This window comes from Neltuma alba, unplaced genomic scaffold (genome assembly GCF_004799145.2).
Source record: "Neltuma alba isolate B1F8T4 unplaced genomic scaffold, ASM479914v2 tig00012124_pilon, whole genome shotgun sequence".
Classification (NCBI taxonomy): Eukaryota; Viridiplantae; Streptophyta; class Magnoliopsida; order Fabales; family Fabaceae; genus Neltuma; species Neltuma alba.
Genome location: NW_021636676.1, coordinates 718,326 through 737,015, shown reverse-complemented (window position 1 = coordinate 737,015; position 18,690 = coordinate 718,326). Strand labels below are relative to the sequence as shown.

Sequence of the window (18,690 nt, the reverse complement as noted above, 5' to 3'; positions counted from 1 at the left end):
TTATGCTTCAAACATTGGGCTACTGTGGGTAAACAAAAACCACACATCATAGGCCCATAATTTGGCTCTAATACCGTGTTAACTATGGCGATTTGATAGAAATAATAAGAAAGACGAGAAATCATGTGTTATTCTAAGAAGAGCACAATGATCATGCAACCATTATAACTCGCTTGGGTTTAACACTAACTAATCCTTACACAAGAGTAATGAACAAACCCAATAACTTATAAGAATTCTTAAGGTGGGAAATCCAAGTTAACCTCTCCTTTTATAATGAAGATTGCATTCTCTCACACCCTAAACCAATAGAATAGGATCCTTTATGTAGACTGGGGTCATCAACCAACATGCAAGATCTTAACTAAGATTGTAACCGACTATCATCATCTTAATGCTTCTAACAACTTTCTCCAACGCAATGACTTCATAGCCGCCATGCCATCTTCTTCATCCCAAATAACCAACGAGTTGTAATTTAATTTTATTGTATCTGTGGATCTGTGTTTGATTATAACTTCACCATAAAATTCGTTGTTTTTTTTTTCTTGTTTAAAAATATTCTTTATTTGGAAATCAACAAGAGAAATACTCCTACCATTATTTCCTCATCTCCTCACAAGATTATTTTGCAAACTGATTATTTTCAGCACACTTAACTTGTTTTGTTCCTAACAAATAGCAGAACTGTGTCGATGTCTTCAACCATGGAAACATAATTTATGACATTTTATTTAATAATATGAGTGCTGAAAGTTAAGTCAAATTGGTTTTGTTTCTCTTTCTTTTCATTTTTATTGCCATTATTTTTTTTCCCTAACATAAAAAACTGTCCTGTTTTGAAAATATTGTCATGATTTTGTTTTTGGTACAGTGTCATGATTCTTGAAGAAACTGAGCATGGGGTTCTCTCTATTGTGATCCAAGCCCATCGTGTTCAAGGTTTGGTAGGCCCAATCATACTGTCGGAACCTAAATTTCAGGCCCACTGCGTATCTTGTATAATGGGTCCACAGTGTTCAAGGTTTGGTAGGCCCAATCATAGTATAGTAGACTTAAATTTCAGGCCCACTGTGTATCATTGTATCCTATGAGACCCATTGTACACGAGCTGGGGAAGGAAAAAAAAGAAGAAGCACAAAGTCAACGAGGAACGAAATAAAAAGTCAAAAACCACATGAACGAAAAAAATGCTGCAGCCGCGGTTCCTTTGAAAAACAGTAGTTTTTGCTGCAGCCAACGACAAAAGTTTTCGCCCGCTTAGCTCTCTCTAGCATTGCTCAATCTGGGATTCTGGGATCACCGTGTCGGCTCGGCTGAGCTTTCCACATTTTCCCCGAGCTTTTACTCAAGCAATCTCGTTATATGCTTTCTCAATCCCCATACTTATACTATTAAGTCTCTTGTTAACTTATTCTCCATTAATACACTGATAAGTGCAGGTTGTCTCCCATTTATACCGAAGCCTTTAACTGAAACCTTACAAGGTTTCTGGTTTTACTGATATTCATTCCGCTGCAGTAATGGCCCAGTTGAAAGCTGTTTCTCCTTGTTCATGCGCCAACCTTTCTCCCCTGGGACATAGAACAGGTGCATTTGGTTTAGATTTATGTTGTCTATTTTTCTTAAGTTTGAAATTTTAGCTGCATGTTTCAATTTCTTCATCCTCGAGGTTTTCTAGTAAATGATGCCAATTTAGAAAAATGGAGATAGAAAACATCTGATCTTTGCATTTGCTCTTGCCTGTTTCGTTTGTTTTATAAATGGTGGAATTTTGAGAGCTGTGAATGAAACGGTTTAGTTACGCGAATTGCATTTGCTCTTGGCTGTTTTCTAATTTCTTGCAATTAATTTCATTCTCAGAGCATTTACTGCTTCCCCATATATGGAGCGCAAAGCCATCATCATTGAGAGAGGTGAGCTGAAAGCTTGCTCCTCAAATTACCTATACAAGCTTTCTTGTTTGAGCCTATCTATATGTCCTGACGTTGATGGTCTTGTTTTCGACTTTTATATCCAGCTGGGGCCAAGAACAAGCGTTGGTATCAACAAATTTCCTGGTGAGGTTTACTACTCTTCACCTCATTGTAGCTGTAAATGAGTATTGTATTGACTTGGATTATAAATTCCGCGTACAATTGTTATCCTTTTGTTATTCTTTCATCTTGGTGAAGTGTATAATATGCTTTGACATTTCATAGTCATAAATGAAATAAACACAATGCTGCTATCTCATTAGCAGCAGCTGTATATTTCCATTTCCATGCGAACCACAATATCATGGTAGTAAAACTTTCAATCAATACCTTACTTGGGGGATGGATTTACTGTTGCATTTACGCCTTAATTCTTCATTAACTAAAATTGGCCCATTAGTTATTGGCAAAGCGATAAAATGATTCATAGGCCTTCTCCCAGTAGCCTAAGCTTTCTGGAGGAAATGATATTTAGCGGTCACAAAATTATGGTACAACATCCATACAAATAAGCTTGTGATAGTATATATTAATGACCACATCAACTCATTTGAATAATTATGAGCATGCATTTTTGGCTCCCTACCTTCAACATTTTAATGTGCCAAAAGAATAAAAGAAAAGAGGATTACGTTGGATGAAATTGGATGCGTGGCTAATCTTTTATACTTTTGAGATTCTTACTTAATAAAATAGTATTGCCGATCAAAAAATTTGATTCTCTTCAAGATTGAAGTTTCATGTTTGTAAGTCTCACGAGTACTTTTGATATGCAGTAATAAAAGCAGTTTCGTGCAGTGGTACAGAGACAGAAGTTTCCAGTACCAAGGGCAGTGGGCTTCGTGGAAAATTGAATAAGGTTGTGCTAGCTTATAGTGGGGGCTTGGATACATCAGTCATTGTCCCCTGGCTAAGGTATGTATGGTGTTTCCCCCTTTTCTCCATAACAAGACTTCCATTGCAAGTTTGCAAAATTTGATTTCCCCGTATAATTTTATATATCCCCAATTGCAATAATTAGGGTTCTTATTTTTTTAAAAAAGTATTGATTCATCTTTAGAAATCCTTCATCCATGTAAAAGACTTCACTTAGCGGCTACGTCTTCTATTTGTTGATTCATCTTTTGAAAAGAATAAATTGATTTGTTTAAGGGAACTAGATGCATTTCTCTATGTATTTCACGAAGTCTAAAGAATAAGGCACGCTTGTGAATAGTGCAATTTGCTATAAGCTTCGACATTTTGTTGTATATTGGGATCTAGGTGTAGACATCAGAAGATCAAAACTTTAGACTTGGAGTTTTGCAGAAAAAACATGAGATGGAAAAAGGGGCGGTTCTTACTTTTTAAGGTCTTCGGGATGTAATTTGTGATAATGAACAGTAGATAACACTGTCAATTCACTGATGTTGTATTTTTTATTCGTATTTTGTTTTTAATTTTGGTTTTACTGTTAAAAGCCTATTTATCAGATGTTTTATGCCTGGTTATAATTCCTTTCTTTGATGACCTTTAATTTGCAGAGAGAACTATGGATGTGATGTCGTATGCTTCACTGCTGATGTTGGCCAAGTATGTTATAACTAATAGGCCTCACTTCCTATAATCAAAACTACTTTTTTGTTAGAAAAGATGTTTTGAGAGTGTAAACTTATGACTGATGGAGTGTACTACACCTATGTTATATTTGATGCAGTCTTGATATTAAATGTTAAACTTTGTAGGGCTTAAAAGAATTGGAAGGTCTAGAAGAGAAGGCCAAAGCCAGTGGAGCCTCTCAATTGGTGGTGAAGGACTTGAAGGAAGAATTTGTCCGAGATTACATATTCCCTTGTTTGCGAGCTGGTGCAATTTATGAGAGGAAGTATCTCCTGGGGACCTCAATGGCTCGCCCTGTTATTGCAAAAGTATATTGTCATTTCTTCTTCTAAGTTCGATACAGTTGATCAGTTCCTATGTTATATATAAACAATGGTATTGACTGTAATCGCATTTTTTCAGTTAATGGTCAATTTGATTTTAGTCCCTGCATTAAAGATTGGCATTTTAATTTCAACGTTCTTCTCCAATATCACATGTCTGCTAGCTCTCAGGGCATTATTGATGACTTTTTCAGTCTTTAGTCCTAAAGGGGAAAAGTCATGAACGATTATCTAAGGTACTTGTAACAATCGTTATCTGATGCATATATGCTGATAGGCGATGGTGGATGTTGCGAAAGAAGTTGAAGCAGATGCTGTCTCTCATGGTTGTACTGGTAAAGGAAATGATCAGGCATGTCTTACAAGTGACAATCATGTTCACAAATTTAGCTGTGCCATTGTTTTTCCTTCTGACACAAGTTTGCATCCTTTAGGTCCGCTTTGAGCTCACATTCTTTGCTTTGAATCCCAAGCTGAATGTTGTGGCTCCATGGAGGGAGTGGGACATTACAGGGAGGGAAGATGCAATTGAATATGCAAAGAAGCATAATGTACCTGTTCCTGTGACAAAGAAATCCATATACAGCAGAGATAGAAACCTCTGGCACCTTAGCCATGAGGTAAAGTGTTTAGTGTCGAAATTAGCAGCATCGAATGATTTGTCATGTCTTTTTGTTTGTTTGCTTTTCAAATTATGGTAGACCAAAAGTGAGTTCGACCCTCCCAAACCCTGCCCATCCCGGGAGCTTCATGCACCAGGCTGTCTCTTCATGCTAATCTGAAATTACAATATAAAAAGGAAGAATATTTGTTTATTTTCAGGAAGGTTTGGGAGAGGTTCGTATAAATTGCCCTATCATGTTTTATTATCTTCCCTTTTCCCTTTCAGGTAAAAGCCTGAAAAAATTTTCATGGTTATATGTCAATCTGACGTATAATTTTAGGATTTATAGTAAAAAATATCTGCTCCGCATTTCACAATAGCAAACAGATTATTCTCCTTAAGTAAATTTATGGCAAGTGATCCTAAGGCATCTTCTTTCTAGGGCCGGATGTTACTATCATAAGCTTTTTTGCAGATCTTTTTAGTTTACTTTTGGTCTTGGATCATCTGTTTCTTCAAGGATGGCTCGATGCCTTTTGAAATAATTAAAAGAACCCAATTGTGATGACATTCGAATCATCAAATTAAATGCACAACCTGATTTTTATTCCATATCTTTATTTTGATTCATCTACTTTTGTTCTTTTTCCGGTGTCCTAAAACTAGAAATTGGAATTGACATATGGATATTGATGTTTTCTTCTCTCGCTTCTGCAATCTGTGACGCTGTAGGGTGACATTTTGGAAGACCCAGTAAATGAGCCAAAAAAGGACATTTTACATGATGTCTGTGGATCCAGAGGATGCTCCGAATCAAGCAGAGTAAATATATCCTTATCTCCTTACTATTTCCGGTCCTAAATATAAGAACATGTTGGAGATTAAGTTTGGTTATAAATATAATTATATAAAACCTCAATTTATGATGTCTCTCAAATTTATAATGTTTTCTCTAAAACACCCATATGAATTGTAAGGATTTCTCTTCAAGGGATGATTCCAAAGAGCAGTCTAGAAAATTCAACATGTATTTTTTATAGTTAACCAACTTAGCTAATTTTTCTAATCTCCTCAAATTAGTTATTTAATTCTTATATTAAAGACGGCATGCAGTATTATGCTATGAAGCACCAAAACGTCGAAAACAATATTAGACTGTGATATGTATCCTACACTAACATCAGCAACATGGCACTTCAAATTGTGGTTGAAAACTGAATATTTTGTGGTGTGGCAATTTTTTTCCTGTGTTGGGTCGCATACCTATTTTAATGCCAGTGCTTCACAGAGCAGTTAAGTTTCACAAGGCTTGACACTTTCCAACACCTGCATTCCTATCTTGCAGATATGTGGAAATTGGGATAGAGTCAGGATTACCTGTTTCAGTTAATGGGAAGAGGCTTTCACCAGCATCCTTGCTCTCTGAACTCAATGATATTGGTGGAAGGCATGGAATTGGCCGGATCGATATGGTTGAAAACCGGCTTGTTGGCATGAAGAGCCGAGGAGTTTATGAAACTCCTGGAGGAACAATCCTTTTCACTGCAGCACGTGAATTAGAGTGTTTGACACTTGACAGGGAAACAATTCAAGTCAAAGATTCCTTAGCCCTTAAATATGCAGAGCTGGTTTATGCTGGAAGGTGGTTTGATCCTCTCCGGGAGTCCATGGATGCCTTCATGGAGAAGATCACAGCAACCACAACAGGTTCTGTGACTTTGAAACTGTACAAGGGCTCTGTTACTGTTACTGGCCGGAAGAGTCCTTGTAGTCTGTACAGGCAGGATATCTCTTCATTTGAGAGTGGTCAGATATATGATCAGGCTGATGCCGCCGGGTTTATACGGCTTTATGGCCTTCCAATGAGGGTGAGAGCAATGCTTGAGAAGGGTATGTAGGAGTTGGTTTTGTTTGCGTGCATTTGATCAATAATAACATGCCTGTTTTGTTGCGCTCAACGTTTTTCACTGACTTTATATTAGCCACTGGCTTACATTTCAACAATGCACGTACGAAGGCATTTCAGTGATTCCTTATCTCACTAGTGTAGAAAATGTGTAGTGTACTATGTACCTTGTTGTTTTTCATAAAATTTTTGGTCTATTTTAGTGTATATATTGATTTTTTATAGACTTTATTAGTACATTTCTTAAATTGTAGAAATTAATTATAATTAGTTAAATATAAAAAATTGTATAACTTTTTAAAATTATTCTTTGATTGGTATAGTATTAAATTACTTTGTTTAGAGGATAAAGAAAGAGGAGGACAATAAAAATCTTCATTTTAGCTAAAGCCGGAAGATGTAAGGATATTTTTCAAAATGAGCTATTTGTTCGATTCTTAATATAAGATCTATTTAGTAATTTGATTAGATTAAGAAAATTAAACAAGTTAGTTAATTATAAAAAATATGATATGTTTTTTCAAAAATGTTATAATCATTTTTCTTAATATCTTTCTTCCTTCTTCTATTTGATTATGGTTAAGAGAGTATCCATATAGGTGACTTAGAAAAAACTGATAAATACGAAAAATATATCTCATATTTAGGATCAAAATCAACTCAACAATTAGGTCCTATATTAAGGATTGGAAGAGTATAATATAAACATTTTATTAAATTTTGTAAAATGTTTTATATTAAGGATCTATAGATGCAGTCTTGCAAATACGATCATGCTTATTTTGTATGAATTTGCTTATCAATGTTGGTTTTGCGTATTTGAATTTCGAAATAAACATTCTCATAATACATCTCCCTCTGTTTTTGAATAACGACTCATAATACATCTCCGTGCAGCAAGAACTTGAAATAATCTTTATAGCATAAAATTAAAATTAAGGGTTAAGTTATATTTAGCAGCCTGAAATATATTTTTCAATAACGCTCAATACTCTAAATTAGCTTTTGATATATTTATCATCTTAAGATATTTTTCTAGTAACACCTAACCTAAAGTAATTTTTAGTACTATAATTTATCTGAAGTGTTTTTTCAGAAGCAGTGAAAACTTCAAACTTATGATACTAAATGTTACTAGAAAAATATTTTAGGGTGATAAATGTATAAGCAATTATTTTAGAATATTGGGTGTTATTGAAAAAAACAAACTCTAACCTACATAATTAATGCATTAAAACTTTGTTTATAAAAATATTTCAGACTATTAAACATTATTAAATATTACTGAACCTCTAAATGAAAATGTACCCAAAAAAATTCTTACTATAAAAAACATTTAAAAATCAGCAAATTCATTCCATACTCTCTTTTCGGATTAACCTCACTCTGCTTTAATTATCATTTCAAAGATATTGTAACTTTAAAATATTTAAATTACTTTTTTAATTATTTCCCTCACTAAATTTTTATTTATGGCAATTTATTACTTCTTCAAATTTTCTGTCGATCATACATAACGAAAAATCATATTGATCAACTTATTAAATTAAAAACATTAATAATATATATTTTTTCCTTTTCTTTTTCGTTTTTTTTAAAGACACATAAAATTCACATCCTTCCTATATTGTTTTTTTTTTTGGCCTGACCTTCCTATATTGTATTTATACCCCACTTCTAATTTTATCACGTGGTTCTGCCAATGTGAGGGAACCACGTGGCACTTGATGAGCGATAACTAGATAACGAGGGAAATGCATGGCGGGCATGAAGTGCATGGCAATGTTTTCAGTTTTCGTTGCCTTCTGCTGAAACCGTTTCTGGTTTTGCTACTGATATTCATTCCGCACTTTGCTATTTGCTATCCATGTTTTCAAATTAAAGTACAGCTAGCCTCACAGGGCATCTCTTTTTCTTTTTCTTTTTTTCATTTTCCGCAAAATTTTGACGGAAAAAGCAAAAAGAAGATAGCGTGAAAATCAGAAGCAATGGCAGCTGCCGGTGCTTGGGGAGTGGTAATGGAAAATAAGTTTAATCTATGTTGCCCTAACAACAAGACGTCGTCGAGGGTCAGAGTGGCTTCGAAGCTTGGGTTCGCCTCTTCACAATTGAGTGGATTCCAATTCTTGCATCGCCGTTCACTAAAATTGGGCGCAACCCCAGTTTCTGCAGCGCCATTGCTACCTGCTTCACAACCTGTTGCTCGTAATTTCTTCTCTCTGTTTTTGTCCCATTATATTTCCTTTCCCTTTATTTTCAAAACTTCGTAACTTTTACTTTTATTCTGAATTTGACTCATTCATCTCGTGGCTCTGAACTAATCGATAAAGAGATAATACTTTGGCGGCCTGTCATGCTTCCATTCCGTGCATGCTCTGTTGTTATGGAGCCCTGTCAGTATTTTTATAAATTGACTGCGCGAAAATTATAGGATTATACGTCGCCTTGCAAGATGCTTGAAGTGAAGGAAATTGAATTTGTTTTATCTTATTAGACGACTTTGCCAGGTTGCTTTCTTCCTGTCTTGTCTTCTTTTTCCACCAGTGTACGTAGTGTGTCCAAAGGAGCACAGACCGCAAAAGAAATATCCTTTTTCTACAACTCTAATTACTTCCCATAGCTTTTCATACGTTGTTCTTTTTTTTTTTTTTTTAATTTCTTTGATTTTGATACAATCCAACTCATCTTCTGTTGGATTAAATTATAGTAATTTGAACTTAATTAGATATTTATCATATGTAACCGGCGATTTGATCGTGTGCAGATATATAGCTTAATGCGCTCACCTCTGGCAGATTTATATTTCATTTCTGTTATGCTTGGACAGGAAGATAAATAGTGATCTGCTCCGTATTTGCCACTCCATCATTTTCTTTTAATGATTTAAAGGGATAGACAGTAAGTTTTTTTTCTCTTGGCCGGCGGATAGATAGTAATTGTTGAAAATTATAAGCAAAATTAAACCTATGGCCTCCTACTTACAGGAAAATTTTCATGCTTCTAAGTCATAACGTCATTAACTCTACTTTACTTTAAGAGACCCATGTATACCCCTGTACTCATGCTCAATGTCTGCTTTAAAATTGCTCGGAGAAGTTATGATTACAATCATTTGACCCCTTTTTTTTTTGCATAGTATGCTAATCTTTGTTATCAATAGTTTTTAAAGTTGTCCAATTCTGAGCATGACAATGGTCATCATGGTTACACTCGTATGCAGATCTTGAGCCACAACAAGCAAAGACTGCATGTTTAGAGTGTTTTCAATATAATAGATCTCATCTCAATTGTTATGTACCCTTCCAATTTAAATTTTCGCTTTAGTTATTGAAAAAATTAATCATTCATCCGCCTTCTCGTACTTGCCTGCGCTTTAAAATCATGTCACAACATCCATATAGTCTCACAAAAATATTTTTGACATGCAGTAACAAGAGCAGTTTTAACCAGCGATACAGAAACAAAAGTTCCTGATATCAAGGGCAGCGGGCTTCGTGGAAAATTAAATAAGGTTGTGCTAGCTTACAGCGGTGGCTTAGACTCATCAGTAATTGTTCCATGGCTAAGGTATATATGGTGTTTTTTTGACCCTTACTGATCACCATAGCTAAACTTCCGTTGCAAGTTTGCAGAATTTGATTCCCTTGTCTGATTTTATAGATCCTGAATAACAATAATTAGGGTTATGGAGAATTTTATTCTTTTTTTCTTATACTGATTTGTTGAAGAGAACTAGAGGCGTTTCCTTGCACACTAGGTAAAGTCCGAAGAATATATATAGTGATTTGGATATAGACAAGCTAATAGACTTGAACTTTTGTAGAAAAAGCATGGAAGGGAAATAATGGGGATCTTTAGTTTTTTTTTTTAATTCAGATATTTTTTTTAACTCTGGTTTTACTGTTAAAAGCTTATTTGTCACGTGATTGATGCTTGGTTGCGCCTAATATCATTTCATTCTTGTTATAATTCCTTTCTTCGATGACCTTTAATTTGCAGAGAGAATTATGGCTGTGATGTCGTTTGCTTCACAGCTGATGTTGGCCAAGTATGTTATAACTAATAGACATCATTTCCTATAATCAATGCTATTCTTGTGTTGTTGGAAAAGATGAAAAGATGCTTCATGATTGTATATTTCAATGAAGTTTACTACGCCTATATTATTCTCTTTTCTGTGTGTTTGATATTTAACGTCAAACTCTACAGGGTGAAAAAGAATTTGAAGGTTTAGAAGAGAAGGCCAAAGCCAGTGGAGCCTCTCAGTTAGTAGTGAAGGATTTGAAGGAGGAATTTGTTCGGGATTATATATTCCCTTGCTTGCGTGCTGGTGCAATATATGAGAGAAAGTATCTTCTAGGGACTGCAATGGCTCGCCCTCTTATGGCAAAAGTATATTTTGAAACATTTTTGCCTCTAAGTTTGATATATTCAATCAGCTCCTATGATAGAAACAATAACAGTATTAACTGTATTCACATTTCTTCAGCTAATGGTTGGTACGATTTTAGGCTCTGGCCTTCTAATTTCAACCTAGTGCCTTTTTTAGTCATAAATCTTTTGGTGAAAAAGAGGAAAAGAAAATAAAGTCAAATTCTGATGTGTCAGGTCTCTCAACTTCTAAAAGTACACGTTTTTCGAAGAGAGAAAAGAAATAGTCAGTTAAAACCCAGACTCTGTGTGGAGCCCACATGGCTGTGTCTCTCTTCCACAAGCACTTCTCCTAATAGAGAGAAGAAGAAGAACTTGGTCCTTATCTAAGATACTTGTTTTGTTATTTTTATGTATATTTGCTAATAGACCATGGTAGATGTTGCAAAAGAAGTTGGAGCAGATGGCGTGGCTCATGGTTGTACTGGGAAAGGAAATGATCAGGCATGTCTTAGAATTACGTCCAAAGATTTTGTTGTGCCATTTTTTTTCTTCTGACACAAGTTAGTATCATATAGGTTCAATTTGAGCTCACATTCTTAGCTTTGAATTCCAAGCTTAGTGTTGTGGCTCCATGGAGGGAGTGGGACATTACAGGTAGGGAAGATGCTATTGACTATGCAGAGAAGCATAAAGTGCCTGTTCCTGTGACAAAAAAGTCCATATACAGCAGAGACAGAAACATTTGGCACCTTAGTCATGAGGTAAAATTACAAAGGTTTCTTATTTATTTTCAAAACCTATATATAGATTTTCCTTAAAACGAAAAGCAAATGACCCAAATTTCAATTGAGTTTTGTTGAAATGTACTAGTCTTTCACATATATATTTGAAGTGTACATAAACCTCCTTTGAAAATAGAGGAGATGTATGGGCAGTTTCCTCTGTTATGTTTTATTTTCTACATGTCTTTTTCTCTTTTTGGCTAGAAGCTTGAATGAAAGAGACTTCCAAGGTTGCAAGTCATTGAGACGTATAATAATCTGTTCCAGGTTTCACATAAGTATACAGATTCTTCTAATTAAGCAAATTTACTGTAAGTAATTCCAAGGTATCTTCTTTTTAGTACTGGATGTTACCATAATAAACCTCTATAAATCTTTTTAATTTACGTTTGTTTTTAATTCCAGGGCTTTTTGAGATTATTAAAAGAACCCAATGGTTTGATTAGTTATGACATTTGAATCATCAAATTGAATGCATAATTTGATTTTCGTATTCCAAATATGTAGGTTAATGTATCTACTGTTATTCTTTTTGCTGAGTCCTAAAAACCAGAAATTATAGGCATACAGATATTGATATTGCTTTCTGCTATTTTCGCAATCTGTGTGACGCTGAAGGGTGATATATTGGAAGACCTAGCAAACGAGCCGAAAAAGGAAATGTACATGATATCTGTGGATCCAGAGGATGCTCCAAATCAAGCAGAGTATATAAATCCTTATGCTCTTATTCTGCTATGAAGCCCCAAAACTTTAAAAACAGTATCGGACTACGCACTTCGAATTGCAATTAAACATTGAATATTTTGTCTAGTGGTGATTTCTTTCCCGTGTATATAGTGTCACATATCTATATTATTAATATTGGTGCTTCATAGTGTTCAAGTTTCTGCTATCTTGCAGATATGTGGAAATTGGGATAGAGTCAGGATTACCTGTTTTGCTTAATGGGAAGAGGCTTTCACCAGCATCCTTGCTCTCTGAACTCAATGAAATTGGGGGAAGGCACGCTGTTGGCCGGGCCGACATGATCGAGAACAGGCTTGTGGGTATGAAGGCTCGAGGAATTTATGAAACTCCTGGGGGAACCATCCTTTTCACAGCAACACGTGAGTTAGAGTGTTTGACACTTGACAGAGAAACAATCCAAGTGAAAGATTCATTAGCCTTGAAATATGCAGAGTTAGTGTATGTGGGAAAGTGGTTTGATCCTCTTCGAGAGTCCATTGATGCCTTCATGGAGAAGATCACAGCAACCACAACAGGTTCTGTGACATTGAAACTATACAAAGGCTCTATTACTGTGACTGGCCGGAACAGCCCTTACAGCTTGTACAGGCAAGATATTTCATCTTTTGAGAATGACCCAATCTATGATCAAGCTGATGCTACTGGGTTTATACAGATATATGGCCTTACAACAAGGGTGAGAGCAATGCTTGAGCAGGGTATCTAATACTTCTTTTTCTCCAATTCTGTGTATTTTTACTGGGAAATACCACTGACTTCATTGTTCTCATATCTATGGTATCTCAACTTCACATTCAGTTCCTCTAATGTGTTTGGCATCAAGGTTGAGGCATGTAAGCGGATATTTTGTACTTCAAAAGCTGTTTTAGACCTTTTCACTTGTGTTTGGCATAATGTTTTCTACAGCTCAATTCTGGCCCAACCAACTTACGTTAAAAGTGATGTATCTTTAGTCTTTATATTGCTTTTTCAAAAAACAAAAAAGCCGTGTCACTAACGTGGAGAGAGAAGGGGGAAATGACGCTGAAAAAAAAAACGGAAAAAAAATCTTTTAAAATGTGAGTCTCACCTTGTTTTAATAAAAGAAAAAATAAATATACTCTAAATTGGAAAAAACATGAAATAGTATTCGAAAGCCATATGTCCAAAAAAACATATTAAATATATCCACTTAAATTTTGTAGTATTTACAATTTCTTTTCAATATACATTAACTCTTTTTATTTTTATAATTTTAATTTTAATATTTCTCTTGAAATTATCAAATTATATAGTATATAAATACATGTACTCCTCCGGTCCTAATTATAAGACTCAATTGACTTATTTGAGGAGATTAAGGAAGTAAATTAAGTTGGTTATTTATAATAAATAAGTGTTGTTATTCCTAAAATATCCTTGCTAATTAAGTATATTGACTAAAACTATCATTATTAAAAGGATTATCTTGGAAAAAATGCATAATATAAAAGAGAAATGGATTGGGTCTTATAATTAGGACCAAATAAAAAGTCAAATTGGGTCTTATAATAAGGACCAGAGGAGTATTTAATAAAACTTATCTTATTTTCAGTCACTTTACATTTTAATTTACTTTGCAATTATATCATTTAAACAAGTTTTAGTTTGTCAAACTAAGGTTTTTTTCTTCATAAAAGTCTATTTAAATATAAATTACACTAAACTAACTATCTTTTACACTAGTTTCAAAATTTGCAAAAGTCAGCTGAGATAAAACTTTGGCTATATCTAGAGAGGGCTGTTGTATTTTCTCCTGAAAATGTTAGGAATGTAAGTAAAACTTGGAAGTCCCCGTTTAAGAACCATATAGATCCAAATCCTATACCAAAGTTATCAGAACTAAATTTGCTTCAAGAGCCATTAGAGGGACGATATATGGTAATAATCATTGGTGTTCACAAAAGTTAAGAAATTTGGCACATAGTTGAATGAACATGAATTTGGTTCCTAACTGGTATATTTGTCACCACCCACAGAATCAAAACCATTGTTGTCATGTTTCAGAAGAAAAAGTTTCAAAATTGTGTTACTGATGATGTGGTGTGGTAGGATTTAATCTGTGATCTGCATCAGAATTTGCTTGAACTTGAGAAGCATATTGTAAGTTCCAAAGGACATCTTCAATGGATGGTCGGCTCCAAGATTCAGTGGAAATGCTTTTGTTTGTGATGGAAATCACAATGAACAAAGATTCTTGGCAGCAACTTGCTTGCACTGCTGGGTCCACTATCTGCTTCCACCCATCTTCACTGTTGAAACACGCCTGCAATTTACAGTAATATAATTCAGTGTGCTAAATTAACAAACTTCATCGGTCCGAACCCAACCCCAAAGAAATCATCAACTTCAAATGATGAAGTTTTTAAATCATAAACAATACAGCTCATTAATGCATGAGAACTGATCTGATTACATGGCTAAGGAACTTGTTGCAGAAAAAAGAAAAATTGAATGAAGTGGGATTTGTAACATCTTTCCAGTTATTGTGTGATTATTATGAATAATCATGCATGTATTCTGGCCCAATTTGGTATGGAAAAGAAAAAAAATTTTATTACGCAAATAACGAGATATACAACATATATTATATCCTTATTTATGATTACCCATCAGTTTTTTTTTTTTTTTAAAAAGGACAGTGTCATTTTTATCCACAAAACTATTTTTTTTCTTGTTTTATTTTCTTTCCATTGTCTTAATTCTATACACCAAACAAGACGAATACATACCATTACATTTGGCAAGATTGCTTCTTTTTTAGCAGATACTGAAGGTCCAAGAAGTGCCTCAAGAAGTATAAATCCAAAGCCATAAATATCATCTTCTAATCTTTTCATTTCCCTGAAATTACAGATATTGAGAAAATCACTCACACGTATAAAACTCAAAGAAGGACTTGCCCAAAAAAAAAATTCAACTACTGCTGAAATTCTGATAAATCTATCAGAATTCATCTGATTTCTTGTGTACCAAGGAATTAATGAGTTACTTTAATCAATGGAAATCTTTACCATGATCCAGCGTTCTCTCCTTTTCCCTACAAAACACAAGATAAATTGTAATCACTGATATGAACAACGTTTTGCAAGACCAACAAGGAAAAAGAAACAAGAAGCCATACCTCACTCATGTCAGCTTCCTCTGAGATAATGGACAATCCATAGTCACTCAATTTCGCAGTCCAATTCTCATTAAGCAATATATTGTTCGTTTTGAGTTGGTTCTTGACGAAGCCGGGTATCATCCCGGTGTGCAGAAAGTGAACTGCCTTGGCAATGCTAACCAAAACCGCCAATCTCTCAGACCAACTGAAGACCTTGCCGGAACTTGTTCCTACACATACAATCCTGACTTAATTAAAAAGTTGCATACAAAGTCAACAGCTTCAGAAACTGAATTCCTTGAGGCCGAAGTTTCATTCATTGTTATAATTGCTTCAGGTATTGCTTAGTATGCAGGTGATAATCTGATCTCTTAAGTGATTGGAAATTTGGCATGAAACGTCATCATCATCCCCATATAAATAGGTTTTCAGGCACTTCAGAAAGTTAACTTATAAGTGATGGTCTTACCAGATAGGTAGCTCCGGAAGCTTCCATTGTGAACGTATTCATATATGAGAAATACGTTTGTGCCATTATTTTCTGCTACAACACCATCAATGCAGTGACCCAAAAGAGATACAAGATGAGGATGACGAAGCCTTGCAAGCAAATCCAACCTCAGTTTGAAATTCCTGAATGAATACTTTTTTGACAATGGCAGGCTCCTTATTGTAACTTGCTTCCCATTTTCTAGCTTTCCTCTGTAAAGCTGCAACACAAGGGAGAAATTTTCATGAGTAACGAATGCTAAAGATTTAACCATATGGCTTCGAGCTATAAGAAAACGCACGCATCAGGTTATTATTAGAGAACCAGATAATGACACTTAGAAACTGAACAGTAAGTTTTGCCTCCAATTGAGTATTACCTTCCCGTATAAATTTTCACCCATAAAGGTAGAGTCGTGAAAATTATTTGTAGCTTGTTTGAGCTCTTCAAGAGAATAGGGCCGACACACGGGCAGCTCTTCTTTGCCTAACTTGGAAGCTTGAGAAATAAATCCTGAAAATTGGCAAATAAAAAATTAAAACTACAATCACTGCTTATGTTCGTTCTCAATAATGGCCAGAAAAAGATTATTATTCACCCAAGATTTTGATGAGAGGAAATGCACAATTCAATCCTACCGGAATTTTACTGTTAATGAGAAACAGAACAAATGTACATCTTTCAAAGACTAGCAAATAGCAAGTCAAATACTTTTAGGACAAAATCATGTGAGAATAAGATCAGACAATATTTGAGTCGTGTGTGTTTGTGTGTTAAAAGATGAAGACAACCTACTTGCATTAGCCAGAATCTCACTGGAGAGCCCAACTGCAGTTGTCGAGCTATCTTGAACTGTTTTATTCAATAGATGCTGCTCTGAGATTCCTCTATGGCAACATCTTCCGCACACAACAATGCCCAGAGCCAGAACCACTATTATTAGAAAAGCTCCAATAATTACACCAACTAAAATTCCAACTCTGAAAGTGTTCTTCTTCACATGAACCTCTGTGCAGTATGATACTGCATGCTGATGCTGAAACTTGGAGGATAAGCAATTTCCTTCAAGGTTAACAACCCTGTTTTCTGACTCTGTTCCCAGACAAGAAGGCAAGAAACCCATCAATTTGTTGTGTGAGATATCAACAAATCTGAGTTTGCTGCCACATTTTAGATTGCTATGAAGGGAGCCACTTAACATATTTGATGCCAAATTCAAGAAAACGATACTGGGCAAAGAGAAAATCTCAGAAGGAGGCGATCCTGTGAGTGTATTGAATGAAATGTCTAGCTGTTTAAGTCCATTTAGCTGACCATATTGCTCGGGAATTTCACCTGAGAACGAGTTTTTGCTCAGAAAAAGCCTCATTAACCCTTTTGGCATATTTGGCAGTGTAGAGGCCAATCTATTCTCTCTCAAATCCAGCACTTCTAAAGCACTCAAAGCACTAAAGTCTCCTAACTGACCCTTCAATCTGTTATTACTCAAGCCAAGAACTGTCAGATTAGTCAAAGAATTGAACCAAACGGGAATTGTACTGTTGAAAAAGTTGTCATCGAGTGCAAGAACTCGAAGATTGGCAATGTTAGAAATCTTTGGAGGGATTGACCCATAGAGAAAGTTTGAACTCAAGTCCAAATGGTCAAGCTCATTTAGTCTCTGGATTTTATTAGGTAGCGGACCCCACATGCCCAAAGAAACGAGACGAAGGACTTTCAAGCTAGTTAACCTGGCAAGAGTAGCCACAAAAGAATCCATAGAGAAGTTTTCTGACAATGTCTGATTCGGAATAGGAGAACCATTAAAATCACTAACCTTTGATGGGTTAGCATCGCCCACTATGCTTAGTTCAGTGACAAAACTTCCCTGGCATGTGACATTTACTTGTGAAGAAGGAGAAGAAGAGCAAAAAGATGACCAACGATTCTTCCATATATCTAGTTGTTTTGGGTACTCCAAGTGCTTCTTCAGCTGAAGAAGCACTTGGACTTGAGATGATTGCAGCTGAGAAGCAGAACACAAGCACCAAGAAGCAAAACAGAGTAGCAGAACCAAGTTATGAAACCCCATGAAAAGTTTCTCTGTTTCAAGAAGCAGAGCAATCACAAATAGTGGCAATGGTGGGAATATATGGAGAAATTCTGGGATTTTTTGCTTGAAAACCAAAGTGGGGTACTTGAAGATGGATGCATTTAGTGCTTGCACATGGGGGAGCTCTTTGATCAAGGAGCAATAATGGAGGTCAGCAAGCTTTGCCCTCTCGCCAAGTGGAAAGGTAAGAGACAGAGAGAGTCACTCTGCTGCTTCGGACCACAAGAAAAATTATACCACCATAAGAGAATGGAACAGTCGGGAAGAAATTCAATTAATAAGATGGAATCATGAATCTATCTGTCCATCTATTCTGTCCGTACTCCCTCGTTTCATTGAAAATCAATACTGTTTCAGGGATTCGAGTCGATTCGTTTATCTTCGAAATTGACAGAGTTATAAATACGGGACCCGCACACATTTCATAATGACTTTTATCACTTGAGTGAGCTTTACGTACCCATTGGTAAATAATAATCAAGGGATTTAAAATCCATGCTTTATTTTAAAAACAGAGGAAGTGGACTACTGGGTCGTTTCAGGCTCATCTAACACTCTCATTTCTGAACGGCAAAAAAAAAAAAAAAACCACTCATTTCTGAACCTTAAAGTCATTCCCTTCATGTGTGAGTGGGAGAGCCTGGCCGTATTTTTGTAGCCTTCCCCGAAG

At 35.4% G+C, this 18,690-nt stretch overlaps 2 protein-coding genes and 1 pseudogene across 2 annotated transcripts; 2 read left to right on the top strand and 1 right to left on the bottom strand.

Moving 5' to 3' along the window:
- Positions 1–1,217: 1,217 nt before the first annotated feature.
- LOC114723070 (argininosuccinate synthase, chloroplastic-like) lies at positions 1,218–6,534 on the top strand (annotated as a pseudogene).
- A 1,681-nt stretch (positions 6,535–8,215) lies between these two features.
- Positions 8,216–13,136, top strand: LOC114723069 (argininosuccinate synthase, chloroplastic). Its single transcript, XM_028909212.1, has 8 exons — positions 8,216–8,613; positions 9,837–9,975; positions 10,408–10,456; positions 10,618–10,800; positions 11,209–11,283; positions 11,358–11,543; positions 12,183–12,271; positions 12,468–13,136. The coding sequence occupies exons 1-8, from the start codon at positions 8,397–8,399 to the stop codon at positions 13,018–13,020; spliced, it is 1,491 nt and encodes a 496-aa protein (XP_028765045.1). The 5' UTR covers positions 8,216–8,396; the 3' UTR covers positions 13,021–13,136.
- Positions 13,137–14,291: 1,155 nt separating this feature from the next.
- On the bottom strand, positions 14,292–18,034 carry LOC114723068 (probable inactive leucine-rich repeat receptor-like protein kinase At3g03770). Its single transcript, XM_028909211.1, has 7 exons — positions 16,724–18,034; positions 16,308–16,441; positions 15,908–16,148; positions 15,457–15,668; positions 15,347–15,372; positions 15,065–15,176; positions 14,292–14,598 (listed from the first exon to the last, which is right to left on the bottom strand). The coding sequence occupies exons 1-7, from the start codon at positions 17,997–17,999 to the stop codon at positions 14,362–14,364; spliced, it is 2,238 nt and encodes a 745-aa protein (XP_028765044.1). The 5' UTR covers positions 18,000–18,034; the 3' UTR covers positions 14,292–14,361.
- Positions 18,035–18,690: the final 656 nt, after the last annotated feature.

What these genes read in the sequence shown, in the direction of transcription:
- LOC114723069 (XM_028909212.1), top strand. Translation starts at nt 8,397, where the DNA reads ATGGCAGCTGCCGGTGCTTGGGGAGTGGTAATGGAAAATAAGTTTAAT. An exon ending in CTGGGAAAGGAAATGATCAG is followed by an intron (nt 11,284 to 11,357) that starts GCATGTCTTAGA and finishes AGTATCATATAG; the next exon opens with GTTCAATTTGAGCTCACATT. An exon ending in TTTGGCACCTTAGTCATGAG is followed by an intron (nt 11,544 to 12,182) that starts GTAAAATTACAA and finishes GTGACGCTGAAG; the next exon opens with GGTGATATATTGGAAGACCT.
- LOC114723068 (XM_028909211.1), bottom strand. Translation starts at nt 17,999, where the DNA reads ATGGGGTTTCATAACTTGGTTCTGCTACTCTGTTTTGCTTCTTGGTGC. An exon ending in TGAGATTCTGGCTAATGCAA is followed by an intron (nt 16,442 to 16,723) that starts GTAGGTTGTCTT and finishes GCCAATTTTCAG; the next exon opens with GATTTATTTCTCAAGCTTCC. An exon ending in GGAGAGAACGCTGGATCATG is followed by an intron (nt 15,177 to 15,346) that starts GTAAAGATTTCC and finishes CTGTAATTTCAG; the next exon opens with GGAAATGAAAAGATTAGAAG.